The 17,288-nt window shown below is 46.9% G+C and overlaps 1 protein-coding gene across 1 annotated transcript in view; it reads left to right on the forward strand.

Annotated features, from left to right (window-relative positions):
* Positions 1 to 13,607, forward strand: part of PRKD2 (protein kinase D2) — a 32,209-nt gene extending 18,602 nt beyond the window's left edge. The window contains exons 13-18 of the mRNA XM_040252461.1: positions 652 to 758; positions 1,609 to 1,770; positions 5,601 to 5,699; positions 9,718 to 9,985; positions 12,738 to 12,823; positions 13,157 to 13,607. Of these exons, the coding sequence (XP_040108395.1) occupies positions 652 to 758; positions 1,609 to 1,770; positions 5,601 to 5,699; positions 9,718 to 9,985; positions 12,738 to 12,823; positions 13,157 to 13,369 (935 nt within the window). The 3' untranslated portion in view covers positions 13,370 to 13,607. The remainder of the gene's footprint in view (positions 1 to 651; positions 759 to 1,608; positions 1,771 to 5,600; positions 5,700 to 9,717; positions 9,986 to 12,737; positions 12,824 to 13,156) is intronic.
* Positions 13,608 to 17,288: the final 3,681 nt, after the last annotated feature.

Here is a 17,288-nt window from a genome sequence, read left to right on the forward strand (position 1 = left end):
AGGATGTTTCAAGAGCTGACCTAGAAAGGCGTCTTGGGGGTTTCTGGGCCCCAGATTTTAAAAATTATTTATTTATTTGGCTTCCCTGGGTTATGGCACACAGGATCTTCGATCTTCACTGTGGCATGTGGGATCTAGTTCCCTGACCAGGAATTGAACCTGGGCCCCTGCATTGGGAGCTCAGAGTCTTAGCCACAGGAACACCAGGGAAGTCCCCAGACCTCCCCTTCTGATTGGCCACATGCTCATCTCCTTTTCTAGTTGATTAAGAAAGCTGGATCCTGGGGGCAGATGGTTGCAGGCTCACGTTTTCCCACTCGGAAAGGCCAGTGACTTTCTCCCGTTATTAATAGGGAAGGTAAACTCTGCCCTGATTGGCCACAGAGCTAGATGCTGGATTCTGATTGGTTACAAATCTAGTTTCTTATGTTATAGCGCCTCAGAGCTCTGACTTTACCTTCCTTCATTCTACCTTTATTCCTAGGGCCCCCCACCCTTGACATCACTCCTGGGGGCCCCTCAGAGGCCCCTTGGTGGCCTTTCATCCACTTCTGCCCAACTCTAGCTGTGTGTCTCTAGTGGGGTGTTCCTCTTGCCAGGACTGGAAGGTCTTGCTCCTCTCATCCCCCACCTCCCCTACCCTCTGCCCAGGGAAGCACCGGAAGACAGGCCGGGATGTGGCAGTAAAGGTCATCGACAAACTGCGTTTCCCCACCAAGCAGGAGAGCCAGCTCCGGAATGAAGTGGCCATTCTGCAGGTGAGCCCTGGAGTCTGTGTTCCCGCTCTGCCCCCATCCCCACCCTGCAAGGACTTTCCCTTCCCACTTCCTCCAGTCTGGGGGTGGTCAGGGAAGGCTTCCTAGAGGAGGCGGTATGCATGTTGAGACTGAAGGGGGGGCGCACGTATTCTGAGCAGAGGGACCAGCCTGTGCAAAGGTCCAGAGTTGAGGGAACACAAAATCTTCTAGGAACTTGAAGGGGTTCAGGGTTACTAGATGGTTTATGTGAAGCAAGGTGGTAGGTGGTGAGGCTAGGGAACAGGGTGGGGTCCCACCCTATGGGCTTTCTCCTGAGAGTACTAGGGAGCCATGGAAAGATTTTGAGCAAAGAGGGGGACAGAGTCAGATGTGTGAACTTTAGAAAGATCCCACTGGCTGCTATTGGAGGGGAGGCGGAAGGTTTGTGGGGCTGGTGCCTGGGGCCCTGGGAGGAGGCTGGGTGGGGACCTGTGTGAACAGATGGGGTACAGCTAGGCAAGGGTTGGGGAAGAGCCAGGAGGGCGGGGATATAAAAGATACAGATGTGCAAAGCTTCTTTCCATTTCTTCAGGCTCCCTTCCCTCTTGCTCCCTCAACCTTGGGCCTTCACCACAATTTCATGATGTAAAGATCCTTCTGGACAGCTGGTGGTGCGGAAGGGGTGGTCCTCTCTGGGGCTCTGGACACCCTTTCCCCTCCCCCACTGCCACCCCCGGGGGGAACGGCCCTCCAGGGACATCCTCTTATTTGTTGTCCGCCCGCTCCTGTGGCTTGTCCTCTGGGGTCCCAAACTCATGGGCGACCTGGATCCTGACCCCCCCTCCTCCGCACACCACCTCACCCACCCCAGAGCCTGCGGCACCCAGGGATTGTCAATCTGGAATGTATGTTCGAGACCCCAGAGAAGGTGTTCGTGGTGATGGAGAAGCTGCACGGGGACATGCTGGAGATGATCCTTTCCAGCGAGAAGGGCCGGCTGCCTGAGCGCCTCACCAAGTTCCTCATCACCCAGGTGCGCGCACGCCCCGCCCACCGCCCGCCTCCCCAGCCTGGCTCCCCACCTGTCCTGCAAGACACACCTGTGCTGCGTGCCCTGAAGGGCAGGCAGACACTGGGTGAGAATCGTAATCGCAGATAAGAGAAAATGTAGTAATAGAGTAATAGTGATCAGAAAAAGTATTAGAATGATACTTTAAAAATTATAATATGATAGACCAGTTAGTAGAATAACAGTAATAGAGTAATAACTACAGATACATAATAAGATAAGTTGAAAATAATAGAGCAGTTATAATAATATTATAGAAAATAACTATTATTTTTTTCTTTTATTATTTTATATAATGAGTCAGGCTCGCTGGGCCTGACTTCACGAAGAAAAAGGGAACAAGAGAGAAGCCTTTCTCTGGGGAGCTCATTCATTCATTTATTAAATGGTTCAGCAAACACTGTCTGGCCCCATGTTGGGCAGTGTGAGGACGCAGCAGTGACCTCGATAGCCCTGGGTCTGCACAGTGATCACCCAGAGTGGGTAGGGCTGAGATGGGGGTGCTGATAATGAGAATGATAAACAATATGGTCACTAACCTTTACTGAGCCCTTACTGCATGCCAGCCACTGTTTTAGTTCATGTAATCTTCCTAGCAACCCATGTGGTAGTGGTTATTACTACTCCCATTTTACTGTGGCTCAGAGACTTTAAGTAACTCACCCAGGGTCACACAGCTGGTGGGATTTAAACCTGGAAGCATGCTGTTACTGAGTAAAGTCAAACAGTGTCTTAGTCGCTCAGTCATGTCTAACTCTTTGCAACCCCATGGACTGTAGCCCGCCAGGCTCCTCTGTCCATGGAATTCTCCAGGCAAGAATACTGGAGTGGGTTGCCATTCCCTTCTCTAAAAGTCAAACTAATTTGTGTTATTTGTCTGTGTGTGTGCGTACATACCTTTAAATTGATTTCACATCACATATAACACTGTTGTTCTGCTTCTTACTTTCTTCACTTTAATAGTGCTTCTGAAAGACCGTTCTATTTCAGTATGTAGTTAGCAGAACTGTCGCTTTTTCTTAATTGTATCCCATGACAATATCACTAAATTCTCCAGTTGCTGAGCATGTAGTTGGTTTCACTATCCCACTACTGCAAACAACAGCCTGTGAACATTTGTCTACAAACATCGACAGGCTCTGGTGGGAGGATTTCAATAGAACATGTTTCAAATAGTAGACTCCCGAGCCTAAGGAAATGTGCTTAAAATTTTTTTGAAAGGTGTTGCCCAGTTATTCTCTAAAATCTCTTTCAATCTTTATTCTCACCAACAGAGTTTGAGGGTGTCTATTTTCTCAGTCCTTACTCTGGATAATATATTCACCAGTCCTTTCTTTCCCCCACAAGCCACATGGCTTGAGGGATTTTAGTTCCCGACCAGGGGTTGAACGTGGGCCATGGCAATGAAAGTGCTGAGTCCTAGCCACTGGACTGCCAGGAAATTCCTGATATAATCGCTAGTCTTAAAGGTGGAAAAATAATACTTCATATGGCTTCACTTAGTGGTTTAAAAATTACAAGTGAGGTTGAGCATATTTTCACACGTTTATTGATCTGTGCTTTATGTGCTCTTTGGCCATGTTTTTCAGTTGTATTATTCTTATTGAATTGTAAAGAGCTCTTTGTGTATGAAGGACCCTGGATCTTTGTTGCTTGTGTTGTTCCCATCTTTTATCCCAGTATTTCTTCTCCTCTTCATTTTGTTTGTGGTGTTTACTTTCATTTTGGGGGTTTCACAGCCTTCTTGGAAAGATCTTCCCACCTGGCTGGCCCCACATTTGATTCTGGGACATGTTCTCTGTTGGTTGAAAAGTCTCCTGTGCTGGCTTCCTTTCTCCAGGCCCAGCACCCTTGCTCTCCCAAGCTGTCTGCCTTTGTCAGTCTGGCTTGTGGGGTGGGGATAGAAACTCACCAAGGGAGGCCCATCTGGACTTCAGGTGGGGAGAGAAAACTGCCTGCCTTCAGCAACTGAGGATGTTTCTCTTTCATTCTGGTCTTTCATCTTGTTCTCTCTTTTTGTCTGTGCTCTCTCTCTCTCTCTCTGCAGATTTTTGCTTTTTGCCTCTTGCCTGCCCCACCCCAAGTCCTAGGCTAAGCCCTATACCTCATGAACTTATAAACTTCACAACCATCTTTGAGGTAGGTATTACTATAATCTCCATTTTACAGACGAGGAAACTGAGGTTGAGGGGTTTCCTAGGTCTCGCCCAAGGTCATACAGGTATAAAGTCACACTCCCAGGTAGCAGTCTGGCCAAGGTTTGAACCTGGGTCTATCCAGCTTCCCATCTACCCTCTTTGTTCACCATATTTACTAGGGGTTGGGAAAATCAGTACATTGAAGCTCTGTAGGAGAGGATGTCCATATATAGCTTTGGACCTCCAGTCTCTCTGTCTGTAGAGTGAGGAACTTGGACCTCAGCAGAGCTTTCAAATAGCATTTCCATACTCAAAAATCATCCAGTGAAAACAACGAAAAAGTCCAAATATTTCAGTTCTAAGATATAAATTACAGCTTCATGCTTATGTCACACGTTTGACAATTTGACATTTTGTTTGCGTTATAGAGAATCAGGAAAATCATGGCTTCCATAGATAAGTAATTAAAAATGGTAACTTTTTTTTTTTTCATTTATTTATTGTAGGCTGTGTGGATCTTCATTGCAGCCTGGGCTTTTCTCTAGTTGTGGCGAGCAGTGGCTACTCTAGTTGTAGCGTGTGGCCTTCTCATTGCAGTGGCTTCTCTTTTTGTAAAGCGCAGGCTCTTGGGTTCAAGGGCTTCAATATTGCAGCTCCTGGGCTCTAGAGACCAGGTTCAATAGTTGGGGATCACAGGGTCAGTTGCTCTGCAGCATGTGGGATCTTCCCAGATCAGAGAGTTAATCCATGTCTCCTGCATTAGCATATAGATTCTTTACCACTAAGCCACTAGGGGAGACCAACAGTTTTTTGTTTGTTTGTTTGTTTGTTTAAGTCAGCTCACCTTGCCATCATAGAATATTCTTAAATTAACAGCTACAGCAGGAAAAGTTTTATTTGAAACACTCACAGGAAGGTGTCCACTAACAGGCCATCACAAGAATAATAACCAAAACAACAACAATAATAATAGCTCACATGGAGTCCTTGCTGTGTGCCAGACACTGCCCTAAGCATTTTATATACCTCACTCAGCTCACTTAAAGCTCACAGCAACCCATGAGGATGGGTTCTATTATTACCCCCATTTAACAGGTGAGAACACTGAGACCCAGAGAGGTAAAGTGACTTGCTGTAGGCATCAGGCTAGTAAGTGTGGAGCCAGGTTGCTACCTTGATAAGGCTGGCTCTCAAACCCACCTAACACCTACATAACACCCCACCTCTTAAGGGTGTTACGTTTGATTTATGTCATATTGGTATTGTTTGTAATTGTTCAGTATTTCAGGTTTTTTCCATGAAAAATATTTTTTTAAAAATTGACTCACACAATAGCACCTCCTTGAAACCACTGCATTAATCATAGCTCTTTTTCAGCAGGATCTGCATGTCAGAGGATGTCAGGATCTTCCCAAAACCCCTGCTCCAGTTCAATCTCCCTAGAATTATATGTCCACCTTCTATCTTTGACTGAAATGGTTCTGGGGTTCTGAGCTTCTTCTTTGGTGCTCCAATGCCTTCCCTGGTCCAGGGCGGGGGGTAGAGTTGGTGGGGTGGTGATGGCATGGATGGGGTTTGGAGGGCTGGCTGCTGAAGGCAGAATCTCACAGTAGGGACTTTTGTAACTTTTTAACTGGTGCCATCTCCTCCCCTCAGATCCTGGTGGCTTTGAGACACCTTCACTTCAAGAATATCGTCCACTGTGACTTGAAACCAGAAAACGTGTTGCTGTCATCAGCCGACCCATTTCCTCAGGTCAGAAATGTCCCCTCTTTATTTGGGGAAGTCCATCTAACACTAACGGTGCCTGGGGACTGTGTTAATCAAGATAATTAATCAGCCACAGAGACCCAAGATAATGGCTTAAGCGAGACAGAGGCTTGCTTCTCACTCATGGAGGGACCAGCATAATCATTTTGAGGGTGAAAAAGCACTGCAATGGTGTTGGGACCACAGCTCCGGCTGTCTTGTTCTGGCCTCTCTATGGCGTTGCCTGCTCTTCGTGGTCCATGTTGTGCCGCTGCTGCCCCGCCTCCCAAATGTAAAAGGATAATGTGGGGGAGGAAAGAAACGGGGTAGAAGAAATGGATGCACCCCTTTCCTTCCCTAAGGTAATACTACGAACGCGCACGGCCCACGCCTCACATTCCATTGGCCAGGATGTGATCACGTGGAGCTTCAAAGGCCGCTGGGAAATGTAGTTTTCATTCTGAGCGGCCGTGTGGCTCATTAAAAATCCAGAATTTTTATTAAGGGGAGAAGCAGAGAACAGATATTGGAGGGGAGCGACTGGTAATTTCCTCTGTGGGTCTCTTAGGAAAACAGTTTTTTGGTGTTCTTCTTTGTTTGTTTTTAATATTTATTTATTTATTTGGCTGCTCCTGGTCTTTAGTTGCCACACGTGGGATCTTCAATCTTCCCTTCCCTTCTTTTTTAGTTGCAGCATGTGGGATCTAGTTCCCTGACCAGGGATCAAACCCAGGCCCCCTGCATTGGGAACATAGCCTCTTAGCTACTGGTCCACCAGGGAGGTCCCAGGAAAACAATTTTGATGAGCCTCTGACTGGTTAGATGAGAATCCCCTTGGGGCAAAGCCAGATTGAGCAAGGGTGATGATTATAACAGCTACAGTTGATTGGGTGCCCACTGTGGTTAAGGGCCTTTAGCTATAGGTTCTCATTTAGCCTTTCCACATCCCTGTGAAATTTTTGCTTCCTTACCTCTCTTTTGTGATTATTTCATTTCATTTTTAAAAGTTCATTTTAGTCATCAACTAAAAATTATTGTGTGCCTACTATGTGCCAAGCTGCATGCTGGAGCATTAGGAACTGTAGTAAGTAGAGACATCCCCATCTCCATGCCCACTGGTTTACAGCTGGGGCTGACTTCGCACCCCAGGGGATATTTGACAACACTGGAGACATTTTTGGTTGTCACGAGCTGTTTGAGGGGGAGCGTTACTACTGGCATGGAGGGATTGCTAAGCATCTGACAGGGCACAGGATAGCCCCAAAATACAAGATTATCTTTCCCTAATGTCAGTAGTGCAGGGTATGAGAAACTCTAACTTACAGCAGTAATATCCACTAGAAATATAATGTACTGAGACTTACTTCCCTGGTGGTTCAGTGGCTCAGACTCTGTGCTCCCAATGCAGGGGGCCGGGATTCAATCCCTGATCAGGAAACTAGATCCCACATGATGCAACTAATAGTTCACAGGTCACACCCAGAGATCCCATATAAATTAAATTTTATTTAATTTATAAATAAAGATAAATTAATAAAAAAGAAATATAATGTGAACCCCATCTATAATTTTACATTTTCTAGTAAGCCACATTTTAAAAACTGAAGAGACACTGGTGAAATTAATTTTGCTAATATACTTTATTCTAGTATATCTAAATATTACCATTTCAACATGTACTCAACCACATAAACATTATTAATGAAATATTCTTTCTTTTCCTACTAAGTCTTCCAAATCTGGTGTGTATTTTACTCTTAAAGTAAATCTCAATTTGGGTAATAAATTTCTATGAGAAATACTTGATTTTGCACTTAGATCTCAGAAAGTTAACAGTTGGGAAAGTAGGTTGACACACCCAAGTTGTTCCAAGCTTATTTAAAAACTATCCAATAAAAAAATCTAGGAAAAAAAAATCTAGGACCCCCTTTAAAATATAAATTAATTAAAATTAAAAATATATATATATATATAAATTAATTAAAATTAAATAAAAAATAGTTTCTCAGTTGCACTTGCCACATTCAGGTGCTCTGCAGCCACAAGTGGCCACCATACTGGACAGCAAAGCTCAAAGAGGGAAGATGAAATATTGGTCAAATTGTCGCAAGAATGTAATTATATCTGTGATGAGTTCTGTGACACAGTTCTATGAGCTCAAACTGTATAGCCCAGTGGAAGGTCAGAGAAAATTTATCTGAAGAAAGAGTAGGTTTTTTGGGGGGAGGGGACAAGTGTTCTAGTCAGTGGGAGCAGCCTATGCAAAGGCCCTGTAGTGTACTTAAAAAAAAAAAAAAGTTTTATTGAGATATAATGTGCATACTATACAATTTACCACTTTAAAGGATAAAATTTAGTGGCTTTTAGGGTATTCAGAGTTGTGCAACCATCACCATGATCAATTTTGGAACATTTTCATAACCACAAAAGAAACCTCATACTTCTAGCCAACATCCTCCAATTGCACCATCCCCCCAACCACAACAACTAATCTACTTTATGTGGATTTGTCTGTTCAAGCATTTTATGTAAATGGAATAAACAAACACTTCTCTATATATGTGTGTGTGTGTGTGTGTGTGTGTGTGCTCAGTAGCTTCAGTTGTGTGCAACTCTTTGCAACCCCATGGGCTATAGCCCACCAGGTTCCTCTGTCCCTGGGATTCTCCAGGCAAGAATACTGGAGTGTGTTGCCATGCCTTCCTCCAGGGGATCTTCCTGACCCAGAGATTGAACTGGGTTTCCTGCACTGCAGGCAGATTCTTTACCATCTGAACCACCAGGGAAGCCCATTATACACGGCCATAAAAAGAAGTAAATGACTGACACATGCTGTAACATAAATGAACCTTGAAAACAATTAAGAAAAAGAAGCCAGTCACCAAGGATGACATATTATATTATTGTATATTCCATATTGTGTATTTCATGTGTACATATATGGAATATACAATAATAATATGGCACCAAGGATGACTGGCTTCTTTCCCTTAATGTTTTCAAGGTCCATTTATGTTACAGCATGTGTCAGTACTTCTTTTTATGGCCATTTAATATTCCATCATAAGATAGGTAGAAAAGGGTGGACCTTAGAAAAGTAAAAGATTATAAGGTCTGTTAAAAGGCAAAGGATCCTAGGAAAAGGCTGTCACATTGAGATCTGGATCAGGGGTTGGGGTGTGGCTGTTTTTGAAGGCAATAGAGGCTTGGGGGCAATAGTGAGCCAGAGAAGGGTTTTGAGTAGGGGAGGGACAGTATACAAATAGAGGTGGCAGCTGCCTATGGACTGGTAGGCAGCAGACAGGACTTTGAACCCAGACTTGCTGGCTCTGAAGCCTATCCATGACCCTAGACTGCCTCCAACAAGGGCAAGGTAGGTTCACACCTATTACCATGGATTCCATGCTTAGCTGTTTACATGCTGGGTGCCCTTTAATCCCCAGGGAAGCCTGATCGGCAGCTGCTGTTAACATTCTCAACCCGGATGACAAAAACGGGGCTTCGAGAACTACTGTCCCTCAGCTGAGATCCCCGAGGCTCTCTCTACGCCCGCCGCTGCTCCTATCATTTTCCCATGTATTTACTCTTTCAATTCACACAGCTACCCTTTAAGGTAGGGACTGTTAGCATCGCCGTGGTACAAAAGAGGAGACAGAGGCAGAAGAAGGTTGAGACCTGTTCGACGTGACAGAGGGATGGCAGCAGGGAGCCTTTATGCAGCCTCACTGCAGGTCGCGCATTTATTGTCCTGTGAGCTTTAGATGGATGAAACCCATATAATCCTCACGACAGCCCTTTGAGATAGGCGCTGGTACGATCTTCCTCCTCGTACAGATGAATAAACGGAGGCCCAGACAGAGGAAGCCCCCTGCCCAGGGTCACCCAGCTAGCTAGTGAGCAGAGGAGCCTAGATTCGAAGCAGCGTTCGATTTTGTCTGGAATACCGTAGTGGCGGTACGCTTGCGCAGAGGCGGAAGGCACGACCTCCATACGCCCTGAGACCCTCTACCCCTCGCCTCTGCAGGTGAAGCTGTGCGACTTCGGCTTCGCGCGCATCATCGGCGAGAAGTCGTTCCGGCGCTCGGTGGTGGGCACGCCGGCCTACCTGGCGCCGGAGGTGCTGCTCAACCAGGGCTACAACCGCTCGCTGGACATGTGGTCGGTGGGCGTGATCATGTACGTCAGCCTCAGCGGCACGTTCCCCTTCAACGAGGACGAGGACATCAAAGACCAGATCCAGAATGCTGCATTCATGTACCCGGCCTGCCCCTGGAGCTGCATCTCGGCCGGAGGTGCGCGGCTAGCTTGACTCCTGGATGCAGGCGAGGGGTGGGGCCCCGCGGTGGGGGCGTGGTGGGGATAATGGGCGGGGCCGCCCTGAGAAGGCTAGTGGCCGTGAAGGTGGAGACTAGCGAAGGGGCGAGAGCACCCGGAAGACTTTAAGGGAGGCACTGAGACCTGGAACTTTAAGGGAGGGACTCAGCACGTGTGTGGAACTAGGGTCCGAGGCCTCAGGCCACTAGGTTATGCGAGTTGGAAAGGAAGTGCCCTGGAAATACTAAGACACTTGCCACCTTGGAGGCTATTAATACTTGGCTTGTCTAGGGCCGAGACCAGGAGAAGGACTAGACCCGAGAAAGTCAAAGGGCTGGGATGGCCAGGATTGAAAGAACAGGTCTTCCCAAGGTGTTGGCTGGAGCCTGAAGTCTTTGGGGTTATGACCCCAAAAGGATTAACCCCGCAGAAGCAGTGGCCGGGGGGCAGGATTGAGGAACAAGGGCTTGGCTAATTTGCCGGGTACTGGGGCCTTGACTGGGATGAAGATGGGCCTGGGCCCTGGGATTAGATCCAGTGATGGAGGGAGCTGATTTAGGGGCTTAGCTAGAGAAGGGGAAGGGGGGCTTTCCTGGTGGCTTAGGTGGTAAAGAATCTGCCTCCAATATGGAAGACCTGGCTTCAATCCCTGGATTGGGAAGATCCCCTGGAGAAGGGAATGGCAACCCACTCCAGTATTCTGTCCTGGGAAATCCCAAGGACAGAGGATCCTGGCGGATGGGCTACAGTCCATGGGGTTACAAAGAATCAGACATGACTGAGTGACTAACACTTTCACTAGAGGAGGGGCAGGGCCATGGAGGGTTTCTGCAGACTTCTAAGGGAAGGACTGATCCTGAAACCAAAGTCAGGCCTGGAATCTGGGAGCAGGTGGAGGTCGGGAGAAGCATGGGGCTATGAGGGTTGGGGCTAGGGGGCAGGACAGAGGTGGACATTGGGATCTCTGCATATAGGGGCTTTGGCATCGTGGCCTGGTGGTGGTGATGGTCTTTGTCATGCTCCTGCCGGCTTGGAGACGGGTCTGGGAAATTTAACTCCTGAGGGCCCCCAGCTTTGGGGCAAAGCCAGGTGTGAGGGTGAGCCAAGGGCGAGGCTAAGATACTGGGGTGTGTGAAGATGCCTTAAATGAGTTAGAACAAAGGGCAGGTTCTGAAATCAGAAGCTCAGGAAGACAGAAGTGTGGGAGGGAGGTTAGTTAAAAAAACAAGCATTTGGGAGTTCCGTGGTGGTCTAGTCATTAAGATTGAGTGCTTTTACTGCCATGGCCAGGGTTCAATCCCTGGTCAGGGAACTGAGATTCCAAAAGACACAAGGTGCAGAGAAATAAAAAAAAAAACAAGCTCATCCATAGGAGTTTCTTCAACAAGTATGTGTTGAGTGTCTACTTTGTGCCTAGTACTGACTGTCCTAGGTTCTGGGAACACTGGAATCAGTTGGAGAGAAGGGATCATGAAAGAAGGTTGCCCAGTGGTCTGTGAAGAGGAGGGGAAGGGGCATAGAGGATGTGACCTCATGTGGCAGGCAAAGGGGGTTACTCAGTGCAGGAAAAGGTGTTGGTGGCCCAAGAAAGATGAACACTGAGCAGTGAGGAGGCGGATTGACTTGAGTCCTGGAGCAGTATAAGGGGTTGTCTTTTGGGACCTGATCCGGAGTCCCTCGGTCAAAGTGCGTCCTCTGGTGTATGCGAGTGAATTTGAGTGTGGATGGGTGTGTGCAAGGGAGCCTGTGAGAACAAGGCCTATACTCAGGAGTTTACATAGTAGGGTCTTGTCTTTCAAGGCTCACGATCAAGCAGGGAGCCTTGGACAAGTGCTAGCTTGTCTTGAATGCCTGACACTCGCTAACCGTTTTCATAGAGAGCAAGCCTCCAACTCTGGGTCTTCTGCAGGAAACTGGTGCCTGATTAACATCTCATAACATCGTTTTCTTTTCATTTTATTTTTGTGGACATGGCAAGTGATCTTAGGATTTCTATTGACCAGGGTGATGGAAAGTTTCCATTTTATATAATTCTGCATCCTATATTTTATATAAAGTACATATTTATACAATTACATATATAAATATATAATATTTGTGTATTTTCACCTTAAAAAGTGAGTTGAAAAAGTGAATTGATTTAAAACCAAATTCTACCTATTTTCCAAGGGTTATGTACATGGTTCAAATTTTTTCTATGTACAAAAGGGTCTAAAATGAAAATTCCCTCTTATTCTTTTGACATCCTTCCCAAAGGCAGTGTCTATTACAAGTCTATATACTTATGCAAACAGTTATGGGTACATACATTCTCTTATTTCTCCTTGTACACAGTGGCAGCACACTATACACAATATATTGTTTTTAACCATCTTGCTTTGTCCACATCCCAGCAATCTTGGGTAAATGAGTTGGCTTAAAGAAAAATACTAAGTGAAATATAGTATAGATGTACCTGTACAAACTTGTGTATGACAAAACCTATGAAGGTGACATAGGAATGGGGAAACATGGTATGAGACTTGGTGAGGGGGTGGTAGGATCCAACGTGAGGGATGGGGATAAATGTGTAGTTTAATAAGGAAATAGGTGGGAGAGTGATTCGTGCAGATGAGGCTTACTGCACTGAAGGAAGGCCCCCATGGCAGGTGAGTAGGGTGGGGTGCCTGTTGAAGGAGGGGCGGCCCCTCACCCTGCAGGATTTAAGCTGTCTCTCTCCTTCCGGTGCAGCCATCGACCTCATCAACAACCTGCTGCAGGTGAAGATGCGCAAGCGCTACAGCGTGGACAAGTCTCTCAGCCACCCCTGGTTACAGGTGACTCATGGGCGGGGCTGAGAGCCAAGTGGGAGGGGCTGAGTCATTCTTTGGGATAGAGGAAGGCGTGGAACCACATCTCTTATTGGATACTAAGGTAGTTTAGGTTGTAGGTACAGTTCCCGTGGACAGGGAATGTGGCTGAGCCTCCCATTGGCTGGGCTGTAGAAGGAGATGGAGCTAATTGGCTAGGTAGGTTGTGAAGGGTGTGGCTTCACCGTCCTTGGTATCCGGCTTCTCACAGGCAGGGCAGATCCCATGGGGGTGATGCTCTGTAACTATTGGCTGCCCTTGGAGGAGTACCGAAACTAATCCCTGTTCTCCCCGGCCCAGGAGTACCAGACGTGGCTGGACCTCCGGGAACTGGAAGGGAAGATGGGCGAGCGGTACATCACGCACGAGAGTGACGATACGCGCTGGGAGCAGTTTGTGGCAGAGCACCCACTTCCCGGGCCGGGGCTGCCAGCCGACAAGATGCTCGGTGGGACCCTCCCACCCCCGGACCACGAGATGCAGGGGCTGGCTGAGCGCATCAGTGTCCTCTGAGATCTCGGGCTCCCACTCTGGCTGCCTCGTGATGCTGTCCTTGCGTGCTCGGAGAGCGGCGCTTCACACCTTACCGGTGATGAACTGTTCTAAGGAAAGCAGTTTCCTGCCCAAGTTGGACACGCCCCCGGGGGAGGGGCATGGCGGGGGCAGGGGCCGGGGTTATTTCCAAAGTTAATTCCCCAACAATTAAAATGGACTCATCTCTGGCCCTATGGCCTTGGTCTTTGGCCACACCGCACTCTCGTATTATTGAGTCTGTCGCTCACCAAGATGGAGTTCATCTGGAAAAAAGATGGGATGGAGGAGGGATGGAGGGAGGGGCACTGAAGGGAGAGGAGTTTTGGAAGGAGAACTAACGGATAAAAAAATATACGGAGGGAGCACTGCCAGGAGGGAAGACTAGAAAGGGAAACGATATGAAAGAGCATAAAGAGGAGAGGGAAGATTAATGGAAGAGAGATAGAAGGAATAGGATCGGAGGGGTGAAGGATTTAGAAAAACTCAAAAACTCAATCTCATGGCTTAATGGTTTAATTTTTTAATTTGGTGTTATTGCTACTAACTGCACATCTGGTCTATGGTAGAAAGTCGATACACAGTAGTTGGTATTTTCTTATAAGTTGATGTGATGACTTCTCTCATTCGCTGGCTCATCCATTTGTCACACTGTGCGGGGTGATGCTGGGGACACGGTGGTGACCCAGCCAGCCCAGGTCCTGCCTTCAGGGGCTTCACCATCCATTCGGGGAGACAGGCTTCTTCCTGGCTAGTGAGGACCCAGAGTGGGGAGGGCTGGAATGGGAGAGCCCAAGAGGGTGGGGCAGCCTAGAATGAGCTTGGGTGTCTTTGGGGGCAGTTCTTCTAAGCTGACTTGAGGCTCACCTTCACCCAGAAGGTTGTAGGCAGAGAGAACCTCTGTCCTTTGACCCCTGTCCTCCAGTGCCCTAGTTCCCCATTATCACCCAGACTTTTGGCCCTAGAGCTGAAGGCAAGCGATCAGAGCATGCGCTTAGCCAAGTTCTCTATACACCTTGGTCACGCTTGAAGTTACACAAACTTAAATATTTTCCTGAGCCCCATAAAACCAGGATGGTATTCAGCAGCCAATTTAAAACTGCCTGCAATGCAGGAAATGTGGGTTTGATCCCTGGGTCGGGAAGATCCCCTGGAGGAGAAAATGGCAACCCACTCCAGTATTCTTGCCTGGGAAATCATATGGACAGAGGAACCGGGCGGGCTACAGTCCATGGGGTCACAAAAGAGTCAGACACGACTTAGCAACAAACAAATTAGGCTAGTACCTAGAGCTTAGGCTCCATGTCTTCCCAATTTATCTCAATTAGCCCATCTGCTGGTCGGCTGGGGAGTTGCAGCTCTTTAATTTGAAAAGGATTAAATGAATGAACCCTAGTCAGTGAGGATCTCCAAACAAACCAGAGCACCTCTGAGGCATATTCCAAGCCCACACTTTTGGGTCATGTCTCTTAGACCCCATCCTGCTTAAACTAACTGGTCTAAAATCCAGGAGGGTAGACAACAAAGGGACAAATCCATCTGCAATGATAGAGCCAGGCCAGGAAATAGATGGAAAGACTATTCAGGCCTGATCCCTGACAATCACACTGCGTCTATCTTGGCCACGACTTTTGTCAACATCCTGGGGTCAGAAACTAAAGACAATCAAAAATATCGTGTTAGCTTGGTTACAGAACTCCAAGAGAGTCCAACATGAGATGCAAAAAAAAAAAAAAATCCACACAATCCAATTTAAGGTCCTGCTACTTAAACAACTGGAGATAAATAGGTAAAAATCCATCCTATTGGGCCATCAGAAACCACTAAGCCTAATCTTGAGAGAGACACCTACAGGTACTATAAAGAAAAGGGACATTGGACTTAAGCCTGTCCAGCTTTAAAATACAAAAAATGAATTTGAAGGACTTCCCTGGTAGTCCAGTGGCTAAGACTCCGTACTCCCAATGCAGGGAGCCTGGGTACCATCCCTGATCAGGGAAGTAGATCCCATATGCTACAACTAAGACCTGATGCAGCCAAATAAATATTTAAATAAATAAATAAAAGGAATTTGAACCTGAGATTCCTTCTCCCTGGTGACTCCCAGCAGACCTTCTCCTCTGCCTCCATAAACACCCCTCAACCCACAGAGGAAAATGACCATCCCCATTAATGGGCATGCTACCCCCAGCTTTGCAGATACGGGGGCCACCCCACCCCTTAAGTATCTCATAGTCTATCCACCTTTCAACCGCCCTCAGGGCTCAGCAATGATTTTGATGAGATGCCACAATTTGCCACACTTTAATTTTTTTTATTTTTTTGGCCTTAACCACGTGGCATGTGAGATCTTAGTTCTGCATGGGTGTCTGAATGCGTGCGTGCCCAGTTGCTCAGTGGTGTCTGATTCTTTGCCACCGCATGGACTACAACCTACCAGGCTCCTCTGTCTGTGGGATTATCCTGGCAAGAACACTAGACTGGGTTGCCATGCCCTCCTTCCATACTCCCTTCCAAGACCCTTCCCAACTCAGTGCTCCATCTGCACAGGAAGCTCCCCCTACCCTATCTATGGATCAGGAGTCATATGTGGTACGTTCATTCCCAGGAACTCTGCAGACATCATCATCACCACCATCCAAAGGCCAACAAGGAAATCCACAAAATTGCTACCACTCTTCTGACTCCACCTACTAAGGATCTCTCTTCATCTCCTACTTGGAACCCTCTCAGCTGGCTGCACTCTTGTCTCAAATCTTTGGTTTTATTCCCTAATTGGATCATGAGTAGTTCTTTTTTTATTTATCTTCCTAGGAATACTTATCTTCAAATGGCTGGTGACCAGAACCCTAAGTCAGCTCCAGATCTAACATTTTACACAGAAAATGGTTCCACTGGTCTTGCACAAACAGCAGGGATAAAAACCAATCCTGACATCACCCCACACACTTACTGCCAAGAAAATCTTGTTTGAGAGTGAGCTTTCCATATCCCCTTTCATCAATCTGATCATCTCCCCACTGTTGGTAAATTAATGTAACTTAAGGAAATGGTAACCCACTCCAGCATTCTTGCCTGGAAAATTCCATGGACAGAGGAGCCTGGTGGGCTACAATCCATGGGGTTGCAAAGAGTTGAACACGACTTAGTGATTGAATAACAACAACAATAAAGGGCAGTATACATCTGTCTTAAACAAGAGGAGCATTGAATAAAGTTTATCTCTACAAAAATCCAGACTCATTTTTTTCTCTGTGAGACTCACAAGATTATTTTTAACTTATTTATCAGACCCTTCTGTGGCTCTTTATAATGGAAGTACGCCAAGCACTTGACAAACATCTCCCTTAATCCTCATAACAACTCTATGCAGTAGACAGTATTACAGCCCCGATTAGGCAGCTAAGGAAAGTGGGGCACAGGGAGGGCAAGCATGTTTTCCAAGGTCTCACAGCTAGAAAGTGGCAGAGCTAGGGCTCACCGCAGGCAGTCTGGTTCTGTAGTCTTTGCTCGCAATCTCTAACATTTTCTCTCCAGTCCAGGACCAGAAGGTAACCCAGGATCATAAAGGAGGAAGGATCTTGCACGATCTTCTGGGTCCTGGTTTTTAGGGAGTCAAAGTCAGTCTGAGAAATGGGTATAAATTTTGGAGCTAGATCTTGAAGGTAGTGGGGACGCACACTCAGCGTAGTGACACAGGCTGGCCGCCTGAGGGGGCATCAGCCCTGTTCAAGGAGCCAGGGGAGGGAGGAGGGAACCTTGCAAACGAATGTCAGGCTCAGACTCTTATGAACTGTAGAGAGTTGAGAACAGAGCATCTTAGAAGGCAGAGAACAAAGCCTCTTAGAACGTAGTACAAAGGCCCCTGGAATCGTTGAATGGTGAGCGCAAAGCCCCATTG

This window comes from Oryx dammah, unplaced genomic scaffold (assembly GCF_014754425.2).
Source record: "Oryx dammah isolate SB20612 unplaced genomic scaffold, SCBI_Odam_1.1 HiC_scaffold_13, whole genome shotgun sequence".
Taxonomy (NCBI): domain Eukaryota; kingdom Metazoa; phylum Chordata; class Mammalia; order Artiodactyla; family Bovidae; genus Oryx; species Oryx dammah.